This window comes from Rousettus aegyptiacus, unplaced genomic scaffold (assembly GCF_014176215.1).
Source record: "Rousettus aegyptiacus isolate mRouAeg1 unplaced genomic scaffold, mRouAeg1.p scaffold_m13_p_11, whole genome shotgun sequence".
In the NCBI taxonomy this organism is placed as follows: domain Eukaryota; kingdom Metazoa; phylum Chordata; class Mammalia; order Chiroptera; family Pteropodidae; genus Rousettus; species Rousettus aegyptiacus.
This window is the reverse complement of record NW_023416286.1, coordinates 56827621-56849540: the sequence shown is the minus strand read 5'-3', so window position 1 is coordinate 56849540 and position 21920 is coordinate 56827621. Positions and strand designations below refer to the sequence as shown.

Genomic DNA, 21920 nt, shown 5'->3' with positions numbered 1-21920 from the left:
CTATAATGCTGTATTTTTAAGTAAAAAATCAAATGACGTATTTCTGATATTGTCAGATGGAGTGTTTGCATATTAGAAAATTGGGAGAATTTTAATGTTCTACATTACAGTTATTTAATTTGAAGTTTAAGAAACTATTATATGTAAAGGGAATGAAATTTTATATTCTGAATATATCAATGAGTAGAAAATAATATACTTAATTAGTTTTAGGTAAGCAAATTTGAGTTTTTAATAAACTGAGCCCATTTTATTGTGTGTGAATTTAGTACAATATTTTAATAATTTTATAGTTTGGGAATAAAATGTATAAAGTAATAATTAAATTCATATTTTTATTTTAAAAAATTATACTTTCTCTTTTAATTATTAATTTTGAATAATTTTAAAAAGATATAATGATCTGTATGGTTGTATGTGAGGCAGCTGCATTTAAAGGTGTTTGTTTAAAATATCAAGAAATGTTCTTGAGGATCCTCCTATAACATGTACATTCTCACTGAGTATATTTACTTTAGTTTTGCCCCAGTTTTGTAGTTGGCCAAGTCCTTTACATTTTTGTGTGCATCTTCTGACTTTTGAGTCAAATGAATATGTACTTTTATATTTATTTTATTCGTGGAGTTAGGGTATATTAGGGTTGATGAAAAAGAATTTCATATAATTTGTATGGTTTATTAAAAATATATCATTCTTAACAGTTGGTGAAGCAAATGTCAGTATTCCTGTTTAGATATAAAATCTAGGGTCAGGGAAGTTAAATCACTCACCTAAGGTCACAGAGCTAGTGAATGGAACAGTTGTTGTTCAACTAAAGTTAACTTATTTATACATGAAATAACTTTCTGCTTTGTTCAGAATAAACATTAATTATATTTAATTTATATCAAGGACTGTATTTGTTTTGTTTAACTGTTCTGTTCTCCTTTACAGAGATGGTTTTAGATTTTCATCTCAAGAAGCTGCTTCTAGTTTTGGTGATGATAGGCTACTAATAGAAAAATTTATTGATAACCCTCGTCATATAGAAATTCAGGTTGGTACATTTTAAGATGCTTTCTAATTATGATGTTAAAATAATATTTATTTCTATCAAAATCATATTCTTTCTTCTATCTAGAATGATTGTGAGTTTTTCTGATATGCTTGACTAATTACAAAATACAGAATGTACATAAATTAACCACCTACCTTTGGAATCTGGTATACTTTCTGTCAAAGTGCCGGAATTTTTAATGGGATGGGAGACGATACAAAAGCCCAGCTCCAGAAAGAAGCTGTCCCAAGATGTCTGGCCAGGCTAAGAGAATCATTCAGTCTCTTGAGATTGGACTATTTGGGGGCATTTTTAAAAGAAAAGTGTCTCTTGTATTACTTCAGTTCACCAGATGTCTGTGTGATTCACTGTGACAGGCATTCTGCTAGGAGCTGGTTGTATAGAGATGAAGAAATCATGTCTTTTACTCAGATTAAAATTTTAATCCATCTGTTAAAATGGTTGTAGAGGTATAGATTTCAGCAAAATTAAATAGGTTTCTGAAATAAAACATAGAAGAATAAGAAGACAATTTGCTGAAGTTTTCATTTTTCTATCAGAAAGGCTTTTGTGCTAATATTACACATTATGGCTATCAATTGATGTGTAATAATTAAATTGATTAAATATCATATTAGAATTCATATTGAAATTTAAGTGTATCTTTGTGGATAGAGAATCAGCAAATTAAGTGGAAGATTATTTGCTGCCCTTGTCCCTTCTGATGGGACATAATATATTAGTATCACAAAGTCCTAGATTCTGTCATTGTGTTTAATAATCATCTTACATGGATATTATTTATAGGTAGAAATTATTCATATAGATCTTCAAATTTTCCAGAGTGGGAAAAATTTGCAAACTTATATAGTTTGTTTTTTTAAAACATTAAACATGATGTATTTCTTTCTGAGGCTAGCATGTTTTGTGTTTAGATATTCTATATTGAAATATCACACATTTACAGTAAAGTCCACAGATCTTATATATGCAATTCAATAAAAAGTTTTATATACACGTATATCTGTGTAACAACCATCCAGATTTATATATGGAACATTTCTTTACCTCAAAAGATTCCTTCATACCACTTCCCAGTCCTTCTTCTTGGCCACCAAAAGTAACTGCTATTATGACATCTAATACCATAGATTATTTTTGTTTGTTCTTAAACTTCATATAAATGGAATCATGCAATACATACTTGGTCATGCCTGGTTTCTTTCACACACCATCATATATTTGAGATCTCTCCTTGAGACGATGTGTTATCATTCACTTTTAACCCATCCACTCTGAGAATACTCCCCTGCAGTGCTTGCAGCTGCAGCGTTTACCCCAAAATAACTCGTGGATAACCGTCCTAACCTTACCCTCAAGGTTTGCCATGAAATAGCTCCCTTTTATTATTATTTTCACATCTCTCTAGTATATCGAGAGTCTTCAGAAACAAATGACATCGTTCTATTTATAGCATTCTGTTTTTAGTAGTGGTATTTCCATTTACAAATTATAGTAATTCTCGATTGCTGAAAATGTCAAATCCTAGAAAACGTAACATTCCTACATGTGATATTAACATTGTTCTCGAACAGTTGTTGGCCAAAGATTCAGCTGATAAATCCGATTTATGTATACATTTCTGTTACATTAGGGTTAGAGACAAGTTCTATTTAGACATAACTCCAAGAACAGTTTTTATGTTTCATTTTTACATTGAAAACAAGATTTTCTTCAGCCTTAAAGAGTGTGTTTATGTAAAATTAAATTAACACTAGCAGCAAGCTGCACTTATTTTTCTAAACAGGCAATGTGTTAAAAATTGCTCTATGGTGTTCTGTTGTTTGAATAACTCACAATTTATCCATTTTCTTGGTGGTTCTTGGGTTGTTTTGTTTTTTGATATTGCGAATAAACTTCTGTCATTTTATGGACCTATACATTCTTTCAGACCTACTGAGAGGAGATGTTGGGTTACACGGTAAGGCTATGTCTAGTTCTAGTAGGTACTGTGGTTGTCCTAATGTATACTCCTTCCAGCAATATATGGACATTACCATTGCTGCCATATTTTCCAACATTTGGTATTTTCAGTGTTTTAAATATTTAGCCATTTTTGCAGGCATGCAACAGTATCTATGTTTTGGTTTGTGTCTCTGTGATGGCTATTGATGTCGAGCACCTTTTTATAACTTTATTGATGACCTGGATATCTTATTTTGTAAAGTGACTGCTCAAGTCTCATCCTTGCCTTGCCTCTCTTTTACAAATGAGATTTAAAAAAAAAGTGAGTTGTCAGAGTTATATACCCATTTTATGAGACCTTTGCCAGATGTCTCCCCATCTGTAGCTTGCCTATTTGCTTTATTAATAATGTCTTGAGGAATAGAAGTTTTTAATTTTATCGAAGTCCAGTTTAAGTCCACTTTGCATATGTAAGAAAGAAACTTTATTGTTTTTGTCGTGGTATTTATTTCTATTATTCTCCTTGAATATTCTTACTTGGGGAGGGGGATTTTGTGTGAGGTGGAGTCAAAGTAAATTTTTTTCAATTCCGATATCCAGCTTCTCAAGCATCATTTATTGTGGTGACCATTTGTTATAAATTAAGTGACATTTGGTCACTGTCTTAATTATTTTGGTTTTATCCTAAGTCTAGAAATCTGGTACTGTAAGTGCTCTAAATTTATTGTTTTTCTTCAGATAATTTTGACTCTTTTTAAAAATCTATTTGTATCATTTATCATCAAAGATTGCTATCCAGAATATATAATCACATTTATTTATTTATTTACTTTTACTTTCAAATGCACTTTTATTATTATTATTTTTTATTATAGTGACATTGGTTAACAAAATCCAATAAGTTTCAAGTATATAATTCAATGGTAAGGCATATATATATATATATGCCTTATATATATATATATATTGCATTGTGTGTTAACCTCTCACAGTTAGATTTCTTTCTGTCACCATATTTTGACCCCTTTTGTCCCATCTGCCTCTCCCAGTTTTGACTCTTTTTAAGTACTTTGTGTTTACAAGGAAATTTTAGACTTTATTGGTCAATCTGTCCATTCCCTGTACCCATCACAACCCTCCCATCCCCCTGCCGTCCAGCACACACCTGATAGGATTTGGATTGTGTTGCAGTTAGAGATTATTTTGGGGACAATTGACATCTTAACAGTATTGAGTTTTCTAATCTGTGGACTAGAATATCTATTTATTTAGATCTTCTTTAATTTCAGCACTCTTTTGCAGTTTTGGGTATACAAGTTTATCTTTCATTAGATTTATTCCTGGATATTTGATAATTTTGATACTATTATAAATATTTTTTCTAAATTTCATTTACTTATTGATTGTTGCTTGTATATAGAAATATAATTTGGTTTCACATATTAACCTTGTATTTAGTGTCCTTTTAAGTCCACTTGTTTATTTTATATATTTTGGTTATCCGTTGCTCAAAGACAAACCACCAGAAAATGCAATGATCTGAAACAACATTTAAGGTTGTACTTAATGCCACTGAACTGTGCATTTAAAAATGGTTATAATTGTAAATTATATGTTATGCATGTTTTGCCAAAGTGAAAAACAGCACAACATTTAATTATTTCTCATCATTCTGAGGGTTGATTGGATTCAGCTGGGCATGTCTTTTGCTTCATGTGGTGTCTGTACACTGGGGCAGTAGTCATGTTAGGGCTTTGACTCATTTGAAACATCAAACATCAAGTGCATTGGAAGGTCAACTTAAAGATGAGCTTAGATGAGACTCTGGGGCAGTTGGGCCTCTCTTTCTTCTGTGTAGTCTTGGGGGCACTTCTCCATGGCTACTCCATGTGGCATTTCTATATGGATATCCAGACTTCGTACATTGGTCGTCAGAACTGCTTGAAAGAGCTGTCCTGCCTTTTTAAGGTTCAGGCTTAGACAGGCACAGAATAATTTTTGTGACATTTCGCAAGTTACTCCGGCTAGCCTAGAGTCATTGCCATATTGGATTATGCAAGGGTGTGAATACTGTGATTTGTCTTGTACTGGGGGCCATCTTTGGATATTAGCTACCATAGCCCATTCTCTCACTTTCAGTGATCATGCCCTTTCTTAGCAGAATATACCAACCTTTCTTCCAAGACCAGGATCTCGTCTATAGACTTGGTCCAGGTCTGGTTGAGAATTCTTGTGTGTGGTCTCTCAAAAGCAGTTCTTCTGGTGGGAAGGCCTGTGAATATAAAGACAGTCTGTGATACCCACTCATACAACGACGAGAAAAGGATATGGCACTGTGGTAAATACCCACATTGAACAAGGCAGTAAAAGAGAGGCACACAGTGTTCACTGGTTCTTAACAATTGAAAACCAGTAATTGAAGCTGAGGGATTTCTTAAGAGTTTCTTGTAATTCTGGTGAGAGATGGTGGCAGCTTGGGCCAAGGCATTGGTAGTCAAGGTCGTTAGATATGATTGAATTCTGGATATTTTGTGAAGGTAGACCAGATTTTCTAAAAGATTGGATGTGACATGTAAGAAAAATATAAATCATCAAAGATATCTTTACGGTTTTGGCCTGGAATTAGAACGGGATTTTACTGAGTCTTTTACTGAGATGGGAAAGACTGTGGAGGTGCATGTTGTAGGGAAGAAATCATTTTACAATGCTGGACAAATCAATGATGTTGAGATGCCATTAGATATCAAAGTGTAGGTATTGACTAGGCTGTTTGATAATTTAAGTCTGTAATTTAAGGGAAGTATTTGGGGTACTCTTTCTGTATTTCCTGTAATTTCTGTAATTCCTAGGGACAGAATTAATTTCCCCGTTTTCTATATTCCTCATCTAGCACTTATTTGCTACTAGATGACTACTTATGTTATTTTTCCTTTACTTGTCTGACTTTTCTAATAGATCTATAAGTTATTTAATTTTTTTTAAAATTATAGTTGGCATGCAATATTATATTAGTTTCAGGTGTACAACATAGTGATTTGACATTTGTACACCCTACAAAGGGGGATAAGAGACCAAGAAGTTCTTGACGTCAGAGACTAGTTCTTATTCATTTGCTGTCCCCAGCAATGAGGCCAGTGCCTTTCACATTACTAATACTCAATAAATGTTTGTTAAATTATGTTAAGTAATATATTTACATCAGCTTTTCAGTTTAATTAGCCATGGCATTTAGCCTAGGTGATATTTTTAAACGTAGATGAAAGTGTCTTACAGTAGCTTAAATAGGCAACAAAGATGTTTCCCATATCTACAATTGAAATTTTTAAAATTTATTTTCTTCAAATTTTATTTTTTCAATTTGTATTGAGTAATTTGTGCACAGAATAAAGAGTCTTTGAAAAGGAAGCATTTCTTTCTTCCTTATCTCCCAAGTTCCCTGGTTTATATTATGGTTACTATGTCTTGAATATCCTGTCATAGTCTGTGAAGTATATATCACTTGTTATGTTTTACACGAGCTATTACATACTGTGTCCTTTCTTGTGCTGGAACTATGCACAAGCAGTTCAAATGGCACCATCAACTAGAATACTACTGACATTTTGTGGGCTGGATCCAGGGATGCTAAAGGTCTTTGCATTATGTGGAACAGTATATTACAATGAAGCTTTTTTTAGTAAGCAGTATATTTGAGAGATTTTTCCATATTAAGTACAAGTATATTCGTAAAAGGCTGTATTAGGTTTTTTAAAAACTCATGATGCATTTAAAGATTAACTTTCCTTATGAGCACTTTTTATTACAGTGTTGTCTGTTTACTAGTCTCTTCATTTATTTAATGGAATAAGTAATTGTCACATTAGTTTTATTGACAATCTAGTAAATGACAACAGAAAAAAGAACGACTTAGAGAAAAACATACAGTTTAGAGAAAAACAAACTCTCGATTCTATATACGAATCTAATATTGGTTATGGCATTATTTCTTAAGGTCTAAGTCTACTTTCATTTCCTTGTCAACTAGAATAAAAAAAGATATTGAAATATTTTTAGTAGTACTTCATGCAGCCATCTTTAAGAGTCATAGAAATAAAATTCCACCTATTGATATTTCATTACTGTAATGTTTTTCTTTGTTTGGAATCATTCTTGAAGTTCAAATAAGTAAATATTTAATTCTAGAAATTAACTTTACAGTCATATATTAACTATTTTACAATTTATCATAATAGTGATCTTTTTAAAGTTTTTTTCAGTATCCATATAAAATATTAAGGTTATATTATATGCCATTGATAATGCATGAGGAAACAGGATGACTTACCCAGGGAGGTTGTGTAGCTGTTTGGAGCTAAAATTAATGCCTAGTTTTTTAGTTTCTAGAACAGCTTTTACCTCTGTGAACTTAATATATTCAGTAATAAGTATCTACTCCTTAATCCTGAAACATTTAGAACATATATCCTTTTTACTGACACTCAGTGTCCTCCATGAAATTTGTACAATCGATGCTGATATTTTCCCCAGTGTATTCAAAATGAAACATGAAAATTTTTCCTCAAGTCTTTTTGATAAAAATGCTTTGAGTTTAGGGGTTTGAAATATAAAGTTTTCCTCCATTAGCATCAACCAAAAGAGGAACATATATGTTCTATGAGGTTTGAGTTTTAAAAACCAAGGGGTGTTGCATGGAGAAAATGTTAATTGGCCACAAGCTGTATGGGTATGGCTATATAGTTTTTCAAATGGTTATTGCTCTTTCAGGTTTTAGGTGATAAACATGGGAATGTTTTGTGGCTCAATGAAAGAGAGTGTTCAGTTCAGCGAAGAAATCAGAAAGTGGTGGAGGAAGCACCAAGGTAAGAGTTTCTTCCAATGAAAATTTATTATAATCTGTTTTTATATTCCTTTTACATTTTATTGGCTAAAATTGCTTTAACAGTCATGGTATAATATATTAATGTATGTTTTTATAATTAAGAATTTGCCACTTGATCTTCCTTGGTATTTTAATGCATAAAAACAAGAGAATACTTGAAAAAAAAGTAGGGGTTTTATTAGAAGAAAAAGTTGGGTGGATAACCTGCTATGACTCCCATAGGCTTCTAGGTAATACAGACCCTATGGATGTTTCTGGGCATGTGGAATTTCTGGGATACATGCCTTCTAGGCTCTCCTATTGGTGGTGTTTTCATAAAGTTGATTCTGAATTTCCTGAATTTATCCTACCATGAAAAGGCTTCTGGGGCATAGTTCTTAGAAATTCCTTGATTTATCAGAACTACTTTGGATACTTCTCTAAGTAACCTTTCATGTGTTTGGTATAGCAGTTTCATGAAACTTTATTTCTAAATTGATGCTGGGTTGGTATTTGTATTCTGGTTTTCTCGTTCTTAAAAATCCCCAATTGAATGTACATTGGTTTTTGTTTGTTTGTTTGTTTGGTTTTTTTTTTAGTAACCAGGCTCTAAGGAATATAGCCCATTGTAGCTTTAATCACATAGCCAGTGTACCTTGATATAATGAGTATATAGTTTCTGAAAAGAGTAGATGTGGATATTAATACATTAATCACAGAGTAATGGTAAAAATCAGATTCTACTTTATATTAGTTTTAAAAACATCGTATGCTGTAGTGGTTTTAAAATATGGTCCCCAAATCATTTGTCACCTCTCTCTTGGGGGAATTGAGAGAGAGATCTATGTTCCCTCCTCTGATTCTGTGCTCTGTGACTGCTTGACCAGTAGACTACCCAAAGCTGTCCTGTGCCCAGGCCTAATGAGACTGCCAGCTTCTACTTCCTGTCTCTTGGGACACTATGCTTAAAAACCAGCCACCATTCTGTGAAGAACAGTTCACTGCAGCCTACATGGGGTATGGCCACCTAGCTCCTCATGGCCCAGAAACAGGATGTCAGAAGTAATGAGGAAGAAAAGGCAAAAAAGATGCTTTACGGAGTCTAGGAAGTTTCCTAGAACCTGCCTGTGTTGATGACTTGGCAGTGATCTGAAGTTAGTCACTTTGCTAGAGAGGCTGGGAAATGTCTTTTTTTCCTTAAGTAACTATGAGCTTAAATGGAAGAAAGGGACAATGGATTCTGGTAGAAAAACAATGGTCTTCGATACTTTTATTTTGCAATTTTGTGTTTTCCATTGCATTACTTCCAGTATAATTAACTTTCTCTTTTTATTCAAACTCAGGCCTTACCTATAATAAAAATCTTTCATAGATTGTAAGCCTTGAGTTACGATTTTTATTTCCTTTCTCTCTCTTTCCCTAGAAATGTAAGGTTTTTAAAATTTTTTTATTTTAAATATGAGCATCTCATCTATTTAAAGAAAAAAAGAATTTATAGCAGTGGGATTAAAAAAAAGCTAGAACTGATCATTAATGATGATATGTATTTGTGTACTGTGAAATATGAAGATAAATGGAGCGTGTAGTTTTCAGTTCCTAGAATAAGAATTTAACCCTGTGCTTAGAGTGCAATGGTGAGGTTGCTTATGGCTCTGGGTATCACTAGCAGGGCTTATGATAAGAGAAAAGATGAGACCAGACCGGGCAAAAATGCACTTGAGATTCTTAAATGTACTTGATTACTCAACTGTACTCGAGATTCTTCCAATGTTATGTTATTCTTTAGTTGGGTTTCTTTCTTTAGGTTGCACTAATTTTGTCAGCCAGTTACTGCTAAAGTGTCATCTATACCTATACCTGTTAGGTTAATGCAAAACTATTATATATAATAGGCAAATGTAAGATTCATAATGCCTGAATCCAATGATTAATCCTAACATCACCAAAAGGGAAAGGGTAGGAAGCATACTTACCACCTGTGAAGTATTCTTTAAACCCCTCCCCCACCTATCCAACTTGAATCTATTCAAGGCTCTAGATCTAACCAGAAGTTTATATGAAATAGAATATATGAATGTTAGAAGACATTGTAGGGGTGCATGCAGCCAAACCCAAAGTATGAAGAATGAAACAGGAAGATAAGCAGATTTTAGCTAAGAAAAGAAAGATAAAAAAAAAAAAAAAAGGAAAAAAGGAATAGCGCATTACACGGTAAAAGAATCTTAAAAATGCGAAAACCAGTCAAATGTAGTGGCTGGCCTTATGTGGACCCTGACTTAAAGAAATTTGCTGTAAAATATATTTATGAGAGAATCAGGGAAATTTAAATACTGACTGGATATTAAATGCTATTAAGGAGTTATTAGTTTTTAAAGTGTGATTATGTTACAAAAGAGTACTTATCTCATAGAAACACGTATGGAAGTTTTCATGGATGAAATAATACCTAATTTGGGATTTGCTAAAAAGAAAAATAGGTTGACCTGGTGGAAAAGTGGACATGCAGCGTAGGTAAAGCAAGAGAGGTATATAGCAGGAGTTATTACAGGTGGGAAACAGGTACATGCAAGTTCATTATACTTTCCAGAATAAAAATTTTATAAAATGTTATCTTAATCTTACTCATCTGAGAATAGTTATAATCCACAAATAGAAAAGTAGTCAACGTTTTGTTTCTCAGAGCCTATTTTGCATAGAAGCGAAATGCGAAAATGCAAAAATTATTTGGTAATACTTTTTTCAGGGTTTATTGGAAGGATTTCAGCTTTACTGGCCTGCTGGAAGGTGATTTTCATATTGCCAAACAAAAGTTTTGAGGATTTTTACTATGTATGGTCCATTCTTGTCATTTGTGGTAGTTATGTTCTATAAAGTCATTGTAAACACTCAGTGAATACTGAAGTTTTGCTCTTAGGGAAAATACAGAGTTAGGTTCCTTCGAGCCTCTGATTAGAACATTTTCACCAAGTAATCAATACATGACCTTGTTTTATGTGTGTTTCTGTTGAGAGACACCTTATTTTATTGTTGATTCATGAGCAGTGAACTCACAGTCCTGGCCAGCAGTGCTATAACGCATGTCTGAAGGAAGCTCATCTATCGTACAAGTTTTCTCCATAAGGCACATCACAGCCTCTTGTGCTTAGGAACACCAGACTGAAGTCAGCACAACACTTGGGCCATTTTAAATAGCAAAATCACTCCCTCCCCCCATGAGAAAAACATGGCTAAACTGTGAAAAGAACAGTTGTTACAGTAGGAGATCTGAAACAAGAAGGAAGAATGTCGCCTTGTTTGACCACAGTTGAGAACACACATATTAGGGTCTTCAATGTTTTGCTGCTCTCAGCTTGTTTATGAGTGACAACAAAGTGCTACAAGTATTAATTTTGGGGGTTCCAAATAAATTTTAGCAAATAGGCAAAAGTCCACATATAGAATCCATGTGTAATGAGGATCAATTGTATGTTAGTGTCCAAGAATTTATTTTTCTTCTAATTTTAGCTTGAAATGATTCTGATTATACATGTTAAATTTTACTAATTGAAGCTACCGAGCTGAAATAGTGGTATATTTTATAATCCAATTGAAGTTACAATATAATATGAAAAGTTCAAATGCTTTATAAAAATCCAAAGTTGATTTATTTAAACATGTTGTGCTCAATAACACAATAAACATGTATTATAAGCATATGTAAAGCATATCATATGAAATCTTAAATTGATACATATGATCACAAAAAATAATTTGATTTTTGTTGAAAAAGTAGACTACTCTTTCTGTGTTTGTAGCGTTTTTCTGGATTCTGAGACTCGAAGAGCAATGGGAGAACAAGCTGTAGCTCTTGCCAAAGCAGTGAAGTATTCTTCTGCTGGAACTGTAGAATTCCTTGTAGACTCCAAGAAGAATTTTTATTTCTTGGAAATGAATACAAGACTCCAGGTAACAAAAACTGTTTTTTATTCCTCTCCATACCTCTATACTTTAATTTTCCTCACCCACACCTTTTTTGTTTTATAAAAGTTAAAAATCAACTTTATAAAGTTTTACATAAAGATTTGGTTTTTGTGCTTGTGGTAAGACATCTATCTGTTCAGAATGAGAGATAAATATCAGGTTAATTTGATGGTCAGTATCTAGCCCTTCTGCTTCATTACTGTTAATACTTTGTATAGGAAATCCCTCTTGGTTTTTTTTTTGAACCTCTCTTGATGAACCCCATTAGTTAGGGTTCATGTACTGTTAAGAGGTACTACTGTAGATATGATAAACAGAAAGGGATTAAGTGCTTACAACTGATCCCCTTGGAAGGGATCAAGGAAGGAAAGGTATCTAGAGCAAGCTTCCAGGAATGACTCTTAGAACAATACCACCAACCTGGCTTACAGAAGAACAGCCACCTCTGCTAGTTTCAAGGTTGAGAAATCAAATGGCTGCCCCTACAACTGTTGACTTTAGGGACATATTTCCTTAGTTCCTATCAAGGTCTCAGTAAGGTATTGATGCTATTACTAACTGGTGGCTTTATTTTCTTCATTCTTCCCTTTTTAAAAAAATTTAAATTGTAAACTATGAATAACATAGAGAAAAGTACATAGAACATAAACATAGTCAAACAAATTATTATAAAGCTAATACCTGTATAAGCTTCAGCTGGGTCTAGAAGTACCAAAATGCCAATACTTTGACCCCTGCCCTCCAACTTCTCTCCTTCTCAGCCATTCCTTTTCCATCTTCCCTGAATCTGTTTACTATTCTGACTGAATTCCAAATACCTCCTTGCATTTCTGTACAGTTCTTCCTTTGAAATTTATACACACAAGCAGTATAATTTTGCCTTTTTTTTTTTTTTTTAACTTAGTGGGATTGTATATAATTTTTTGTACCTGGCTTCTTTTCTCAACATTATGCTTAGAGATTCAACCCTGTTGTTTTATGTAACTCCCGTAAGATACTCTTTTGAAGAAAATGTTACTATCTGTTTTATTTCTCTGGATGTTTAGTTTGTAGTTTTACGTGATTTGTATTAATTTACTAGGGCTGCTGTAACAAATTATCACAAACTGGGTGGTTTACAGAACCGTGTTCACTCACATTTCAGGAGTCCAGAACTCTGAAATCAAGGTATTGTCAGTCTCGGTTTCTTCTTGGGATTTCTGAGGGAGAATCTGTTCTCTGCATCTCTCCGAACATTTGGTACCTGCCTACATACCTTATTGGCAGCATAACTCCAATATCTACCTCAGTCATCACATGGCATTCTCTCTTCCTGTGTTTCTCTATGTCTAAATTTCCGTCTTTTTATAAGGACACCAGTCAGTGGTGTCCTTATAACCTGATTGCATCTGCCAAGATCCTATTTCCAAAAAGGTTGTAGTCAGAGGTTCTGAGCGGACATGCGTTTTCAAGAGACTATTTAATGCAGTACATAATCGATAAAGCACATATGTCAAGAATACATTAAGCCGTACATACATGTTATATACACTTTTCTCTTTGTATGTTATATTTAACAGTAAAACGGTTTAAAGATAAACAATGTGGTCTGTAGTGATGAAAAATAGCTTAGTGGTTCCCTAGGGCTGAGAGTTGGGGGCTGATAGCCCAGAGGTGTAGGACAGTAGAGAGAGCAGTAAATGGTACTTATGCCTGGAAGTGGAATCAGCTTTTCTTCCCTTTGGCCTTCGTTGTGGGTGGAGGTGGAGTTGAGTCACTCCAGGCAGGAGCTGAGTAGGGGTTAAGTTTTCTTTTATTGCTGTGCTTATCCTTCATGTACCACTGGGTTGCAGATGGTTTCTAGTCTACCCTTGGTTTTAGGATTTTCCTCTGATCTTGTGTTTTAGAAGATATGTCTGTCTCATGCTCTGGCCTCTTAGAGGGCACTCCTCTTGTTACTGAACCCTTGTTAGCCTGCTGGTGGTTGCAGGAAGGGTGTTTTCCCTTATTCTCTTTCAGCCTTGGTCTTACTCAGTCCTCGTGTTCTTGGATCTTTAGCGGCATATTTATCTTTGCCGTCCTGCTCCTTCCCTGGTGGTGGGGAGGCACCCGATAGTTGGAACCCAAAATAGTTTTCAGCCTCTTCCCCAGTAGTTATATTCTACATGGTATATCTTTTTTCATCCTTTTGCTCTCTACCTGTCTGCATTCAGACATTTTACCTGCGTCTCTATAAACAGTGTATAATTTTTTAGCTTTGTTTTGTACTCAGACCATTCACACTATAGGAAGTTAATGTAAACTGTGATATATTTGGGTTTAAATTAGAGTCTTTTAAAATGCAGTATTTTTTTGTTTTAACTCTGTAGTTTTTCTTTTTTTGTTTGCTTTTGCAGTAGCTATCATATAATTTTACACCTGTATTAGTTTGGGTGTTATATACACTTCTAATCTTTTGGTAGAACATATATACACACATTACAGCATACTTACTTAACTCATAAAAGTCTAGCATCAGTCCGTACCCTTCACCTGCCCATCACACTGTATGAGGACCTAGGAGGAGTTTTATCTTTTTATGCTCTCCCAACTTAATGTGCAGTTATCTCTCATAGGACATTTATTAAACAGCCGTCATTTATTTAGTTATACTCACATATTTACCCTTTCCTTTTCTCTTAAATTATTTCTGGAAATTTCTAAAAGAAATTTACATGTTTTGTAAGGAAAACACTGTTTTTTCTTTAATTTCTACTACTACCACAGTCACAGTTATGGCCACTAAATATATGGATATTTTCCTGTATTCACCAATTCTGAGACTAGCTAAGTGGCCTACAGTTCAGTTGAATCTACCTGGAGTTAGCATCAGATCCCGCAGGGGCTCAGTCACACAAGACTGAAGGTGCCAGTAACAAGTTCCAAGTTGTCACCTACACTTCTGATGGACTGGTTGTAAATTGGGGTTTCTAGGACTCCCTCCTCAGATTTGATAATTTGTTAGAACACCTTACAGAACCCAGGGACTTATTTATTTACATTTACTAGCTTATTATATAACAAAGGCTATGATGAAGGGTACAGGTGAGCAGCCAGATGAGATACATAGGGCAAGGTCCAGAAGGGTCTCAAGCACAGGAGCTTCTGTTCCCGTCGAATTGGAGCATGCCACCCTCCTGGCACATGGGTATGTTTGCCAACCTGGAACCTCTCTGAATCTCATACTTTAGATATTTTTATGGAAGCTTCATCACGTAGGCATAATCAATTATTAACTCATTTTCCAGCCCTTTTCCTTCTCCAGAGGAGGGGGATGGGACTGAAAGTTTCAAGATTTTAATCTTGGCTTGAGCTTTTCACAGACCAGTGTCCATTCAGGAGCCCATCAGGAATCATCTCATTAGAACAAAAGGTGTTCTTTTCACTTAAGATATTATGAGGGATTTAGGAGTGTTGTGTCAGGAACCAGGGGCAGAGACCAGTATGTTTCTTATTTTACTGGTTTATTTGTGGTGAACTCTTTGTTGACAGCCAATGACTTTATTTTGTCCTTTACTCATGAAAGGTGTTTTGAGTCTGAGAATTCTTAGTTTGACCAGTATTTTTTTCAACTCATTGCAGATATTATTTCTGTGTCTCTGGTTATTTCTGTTGAGACTTCAGCTCTCATTCCATTTTCTGCCTATTTGGGGATAATTACTTTTTAAAAACCTTTTAGGAATTTATCTTTTTTCCCTCAGATTTACTTCAGTTTTTTTTTTCTGATTAATGTACATATATATTTGGAATTCATTGAATTTTTGAGTCTATGGATTAGTGCCTTGCAACATTTTTTGAAAATTCTCCATCATTATCATTTCTGATAAATCTCTTTCCCTTTCTTCTGGATTTCCAGTTATTTATATATAAAAAACTTTTATGTTAGAATATCTTAGTGTACCATTGATGTTTTTACCCTCTCTTTGATATTTTTCAGCCTTTTTGGACATCTTCTGACCTATCTTTCTTACTATTTCTTGAGCTGTATTTAATAACCCATTTAGTTCCTAGTATTATTTATTTATATTTTTGGAATTTCTATTTGGTTCTTTAAAAAATATGACTCAAAACTTATCTCCTAACTAACTTTTAAGTTTGGCATTCCTTTCTTTGAACATAATTAACTTATTTGTTTTGTAGTGTGAATCCGATCATTTCAATATCTGGAGCCTTATGACTTCTGTGGTATCTTTTGTCTATGCTGCTTCTTGGTTGTGATGTCTGCTTCCTTGTATGCCTTCTTATCTTTATACATATTATTTTAGAAATTGTTCTTATTAATAAATTGAACTCTAGAGTGATAATTCTTTTGTATAGAGATTTTTCAATCTTTCTGTCATGTGCCTGTGAATGGTTGTGATTTCTGACTACAGTAATGCAAGTCAAAGTGTGAGGTTCCATGGACTCCCGAGGACATACAAAGTCTAGTTGCTGTTCTAGAGGATGGTTGATTTTATTCCAGTTCATTCTTATCTTGAGGTTGTATTTCTTCATGGCCTCCACTTAAAGTGGGGCTGGTTCATCATCGTCCTTTTCTTTTAGTGATCCTGGTCTTTGTGGTTGTACTTTTAATGTCACAATGCCACCAGAAGTATAGCTTAGATTCATGGTTATTTTTTCCTGGAATGTCAAATGGCTTTAGGCCAAAATGATGTGATGTGTTAGACTTCTGTCTTTTTGTTTTCAGTTTTGGATTTTGGCTGATAATTCCCTCCTATATTCTTAACTCTTTGATATATTTTTAAAAAAGATCTGTCTGCCAGCTGCTACCTAGGCCCAATCAATCGTGAGCACAGGTCCCAAGGAGATAGATTTAGAGATACATTATGCCTGTAGATTGGATAAACATGTGCCCTGAGTCTCAACACCCACCCTCCAGAACAAACTCCAGTAGGTGGATGCGGGGATACTGTTTCAGAAAACTCCTGCGGTCACACTCATTCTTGACAATGGGAAACCCACAGAACGATGCCTTATGCTTCACTGCTGCCCTACTTTTCCCAAATCTCAAACATATGAGTTTAATTGACACATTCAGAACCTCATCCAGTAGCATTGAGAACTTCAGTTGGAAGGGAGCGTGGGAATAGGTTTTTTAACTTTCTTTCTTCTGTAGTTTAAGAAAGTACCGTGGAAGGAGTTTAGAGTGAAGGTCCAGTACCAGTTCACTATTTTCAAATGAATATGGTCACCAAAGTTTGATATATAAGTTATGTGCAAAAAAGAAAAATATGACCCTATAGTTATAATAAATTAAAACTATCAAATAATGGGACTGATTTTTGTTTACTACAGTAGAAATTATGTATCAAGGTGCATTTTGAGTAATATCATAAATATTTATAGAGTTTATGTGGTTATTAACTCAGTAGTTGTTGCTTAAAACTTAAGATACTTCTTTTAAAATCATTTTTTTAGCCTGTTCTCTATTGTGAATATGATTAGAAGTGACAGAATTTTGCCTTTTGGAGATTAATTTAATTTTGATTAAAAATGTCTTTATAACGAAATTATCTAATTAGATAATTAGGTGGGAAATCATGTTTTTGATTAAAATGGAGACTTTATTGTGTCATGATGAGAATAATAGCTTATAATATCCTGAGGGCAACTTGAAGTGACTTTAAAACATTTGTATTATATTACATATACAAGAGATACTAAATTCTTTAGTTTGGTTGCTTTATCAGAATTTATGGAATTAATAACAAGTGTTTTTTTTTTTTTTTTTTTTTTTTTTAGAACCCGTTGTTTCTGTGTTTTTGTGATTTTTTCCCCCCATTTATTTCTGGCTCATTTATCTCAGCCCATAAGTTTTTTCAAGTTTGTCTCGTTGTTTTCGATACAGGACCTCCAAAAGTTGATATTTATATCAAATAATTCTGTGAAGTCAATCTATATCTTTTAGGTATTTATCTTTACATTTTGTATCTTGGATGGCTTGCCAGAAAATTATGCTATATATTCTCAAAAAAAGATTATAAATGAATTTCAGGAAAAGAACTAACTTCATAAAGAATTTTATGATATGAGATCTGTCAGTACTAAACTCTATATTATTTAATAACACACTTTGATACCTTTGTTTCCCATCTAATGTTTAATGTTGCATTCTCTCTTGCATTTACTTCCAGTAACAGTAATTCTGTCAATTACCAGACAAATTAATTTTGATTTTTTAGGAATGCATCTGTGTGATGGTGTATTCGATAGTGGGAGGCTGAAACTGGGGACATGAAAAAGAATCCAGGATTTTGTAGTATTCAGAAAGCCATTCTGATATGTTTCAAAGACTTCTTTCTGATACTGTTTAAACAAATCAAATATTCTTTTACTAGATTTTCTTTATTTACTAACCTTACATTATAATACTTAAGGCACATTCACCAAATTCTTTATCTTCTAAGATATGTGTTATCTCTAATTAGTGTTTCAGTTTGAGCCTGGAGGGCTATAATTTTCTTCCCCGCTCCCCTTGAAATTTATTGATTGAACTATCACTTTTTCTAGCTTCAGAACTTACACTTTTGTATTTCTGGTAACAGCAATGTGAGAAGTATCTTAATTTTGCTAGATTTCCTTAGGATCGAAATTTGAAATAACAAATAGTTTCTCTGTAAAGAGATATAACATCGAAAAAGTCACCAGATTTGGCATAAATACTTCGTTTTGTTCTCAGCATGGTCAGAATTTATGTATCAGAATAGTCTATGTTTGTTTTTTAAGTTACCAGTTTTCTATTGCTTATAGATAAAATTCAGATACTTTAGCAGCTCAAGTCTCTCTTCCCTGAGGCTTTCATCTCCCAATGCTCTGCGAGTTAAGAGAGATTCCTTTCTTTTCCTTGAATGTGCTTTCAGTTTGACCTCTGCTTGCCTTTATTATGTTACTTACTTTCCTTGGAATGGTGTGTATTCACTTATGGTAGAAGCTCACATATATATCCACCCACACACATCTCACCTATTTCTTTCTGAATATGAAAGATATGGATAGATAGTAGAAATACTCAAAATTAACAAAATTTTCATTAACTAAAATATACGTAATTTTGCATGAATAACTTTAGTTTCTTATTTTATTGAATGGTAGTTCTAAGAATTGGTAGTTCTTAGTAAAAGAAAAAATCTAAATGGTTGAAAAGAGTACACATTGGAAAAGTAATTTCTCCATACCACATTTTTATCACTGCAACAATGGTTTCTTCTTTGATATAGAAACCTTTGTTTCCTAGCAGGATTAATAAATAAATGTAGATATAAAAACATTACAGATACTATTTGTAGCTATTTTTCTCTTGTTGCCTGTCTCTTTGACTTTGAATATTGTTTTTTTCTTCTGGTGCAGGAAATTTTTGTTTTTAAATCTTGCAATTGAATTTTTAAATCTTTTATTATTTTTGATGGTCTGATATACTTAGGCTTTTTCTACTCCATGATAAACATTTTTCTTCCACGATTTTTTCTAGTACTTAATTTATCTTTCCTGGTGAAATTTTCACTTCATCTGGAGTTTTATTTTTCAATGGCTGCCTGATTGTTACAACTAGTTTGAATAATCACATATTTCTGCAGTAATTAGAAGGCATCTTTATTATAACAATTCTCATATGTATGCGTATTTATTTACTTGACTTTTTTTATAACCTTACTGTTTATTTATGTACTGTTTAGACATCTATACATTATAATTATTTATACATTAGATATATAGATACCTATACATTATAACCTTACTGTTTATTTATGTACTGTTTAGACATCTATACATTATAATTATTTATACATTAGATATATAGATACCTATACATTATAACCTTACTGTTTATTTATGTACTGTTTAGATATCTATACATTATAATACTGTATGTAGTAGGACTATTCCTTTCTCATTACTCTTATTCTTCTGTATGTTTTTGAATTAGCTTATTTATAGTTAAGAGAATAAAAAGAAATTAAAATGATGAAATTGCTGAACTATTAGATAAATGTTTCTAATTTTCCAGAGATAGTAATTTCTAAAGGATGTTCTTAATAAGAAAAATCATTATGAAAAACCATTTATATTTTTGTCATAAGTTTCTTCATATCCTAATTTCAAGGACTATATTGTTTCCCTTTTACAAAAATGAATGGAAATTGACATTTATTTTTAATCCTGCTGTCTTAATTAACTCTTCATTTTAGCTGTTTTTATTATTAGTTTTACATATTATAACATTACTTTCTCTTCTGTGGATGTGAGTCTCCCAGTATCTTTCATCTTAGTTTTGTGTTTTAACTTGCTTTCATGGTCACCATCAGCATGTTACCACCATAGCTTCTTGATTAATCAGTTTTTTATTTTAATTCACCTTTGGTTGGGTCAGTTCTTTTTTTTTTTTTTTTTTCCTTTTTGCACCAAGCACTTATTATTTAGAAATATCCATGGATACTGTGTTCATTGAATTCTAAGATGAGTAATAAGGTTATTTTCATATTTGAAAAACTTTCACCTGGAATAAAAGTATGGTGTTTAAAACTGTTGAATTAATATTACTGGCTTTTTGGCACAATATCAATTCTAGAGTAACTACCAAAACCCACCAAAAAAAAAAAAAAAAAAAAGAGAAAGGAAAAAAGAAAGGAAAAATAAAGGAGAAACGAGAAATCACTTGAAAGAGGGAAGGCTCTTTGAAAAGTGTTGGGAACTACAGTTTTGTGTAGGGAATAGCCAGTTCTGCTCTTGGGAAGAAAAGGCGGGAGAAAACTCTTGCTTCTCTACTTTGAGTTAGGGATAATTATTGTCTTCTTATAGGAGAGCCTGGTATTATGGCTCTGGTCAATTTTAGTGATTTTAGCTGATTCTTTTAATATTTTTAATATCTTTTTAATAGATAAATCAATATTGATCCTTATTGATATTTTTTTTTCCTATCAGCTTTCATTTGTGTAAGATGACATATGCCATTGTCCTCCTTCCCACACCTACTGCACAAATGCACACTTCCCATCCTTCTGCTATCACTATGTCATTTGGGTTAGCTCAGTATTTGGATTTTATTATGACCACAGTGTGAACATTATTCATAGTAGTCACGTTGTCACTTAAGATTATGGACCATTTTGTTTTCTCTATAACTAACAATTCCTTTTTTTATTGCTTAATTTTTCATATGCTTATCAAGAATTTATCCACAAACTTGTTCTGTGTTTCACTATATTTAAACACATAGTTTTCTGTCTTTTTTTTTCTTTCTGTGGAAATTTCTGTTTCCTTTGACTTGTTGTAGTCTAAACTGATTGTCCTCTACGTTTATGTCTTGGCTTCTAGCTGAGATTTACCCATCTTGTCCAGAGGAATTCTTTTGGAAGATCCTGGATCTTTGACTTAAACACTGTTGGTTTATTCCTTTTTTTTTCCTAAAGCATATCTTTAAGTAGTTTTCTAAGAACCAGTGCATAATAGGAAAATTATATAAAATTTGCATGAGCAAGAATGACTACATTAACTTATTGTTTTAAAAAAACAGTAATTTTTATTGTGGTATAATTTATGTGTTATGAGATCCACCCATTGTAAGTATATAAATACAGTAGACTGAAAGTTTGTGTTCCTCTGAAACTTCTATGTTAAAATATAACTCTCAATGTGATGCTATTTAAAGGTGGGACCTTTGGGAGGTGATTAGGTTATGAGGGTGAGCTCTCATGAATGGGATTCTTGCCCTTACAAAAGAGGCCCCGGGAGAGCAACCTTCCCTTGCTAACCATGTGAGGACACAGCAGGAAGACTACAATCTATGAACTAGTGGCTTTTTATCAGACACTAAATTGGCTATCTCCTTGATCTTGGACTTCCCAGTCCCCAGAACTGTGAAAGTAATTTCTGTTGTTTGTAAACTACCTAATTTATGTTATTCTATTATAGCAGGTTATGCAGACTAAGGCGAGTCAATGGGTTTTAGTAAATTTACAGAGTTTTGCTACTGACAGCAGAAGTTGGACAACATTTCCATCACCCCATAAAGATCCCTATGCATATTTGCAGTCACTTTCTTTTTCCATCTCCAGCCTGGGCAATCATTACATAACTTTCTGTTTC

The 21920-nt window shown here is 33.3% G+C and overlaps 1 protein-coding gene across 5 annotated transcripts in view; it reads left to right on the top strand.

Annotated features, from left to right (window-relative positions):
* The window catches only part of PCCA (propionyl-CoA carboxylase subunit alpha), a 321747-nt gene that overhangs the window by 128437 nt on the left and 171390 nt on the right, over positions 1–21920 (top strand). For all 5 annotated transcript variants that reach the window (XM_016123140.2, XM_016123141.2, XM_016123139.2 and 2 more), the window contains 3 exons: positions 934–1036; positions 7766–7860; positions 11654–11804. In XM_016123140.2, the coding sequence (XP_015978626.2) occupies positions 934–1036; positions 7766–7860; positions 11654–11804 (349 nt within the window). The remainder of the gene's footprint in view (positions 1–933; positions 1037–7765; positions 7861–11653; positions 11805–21920) is intronic.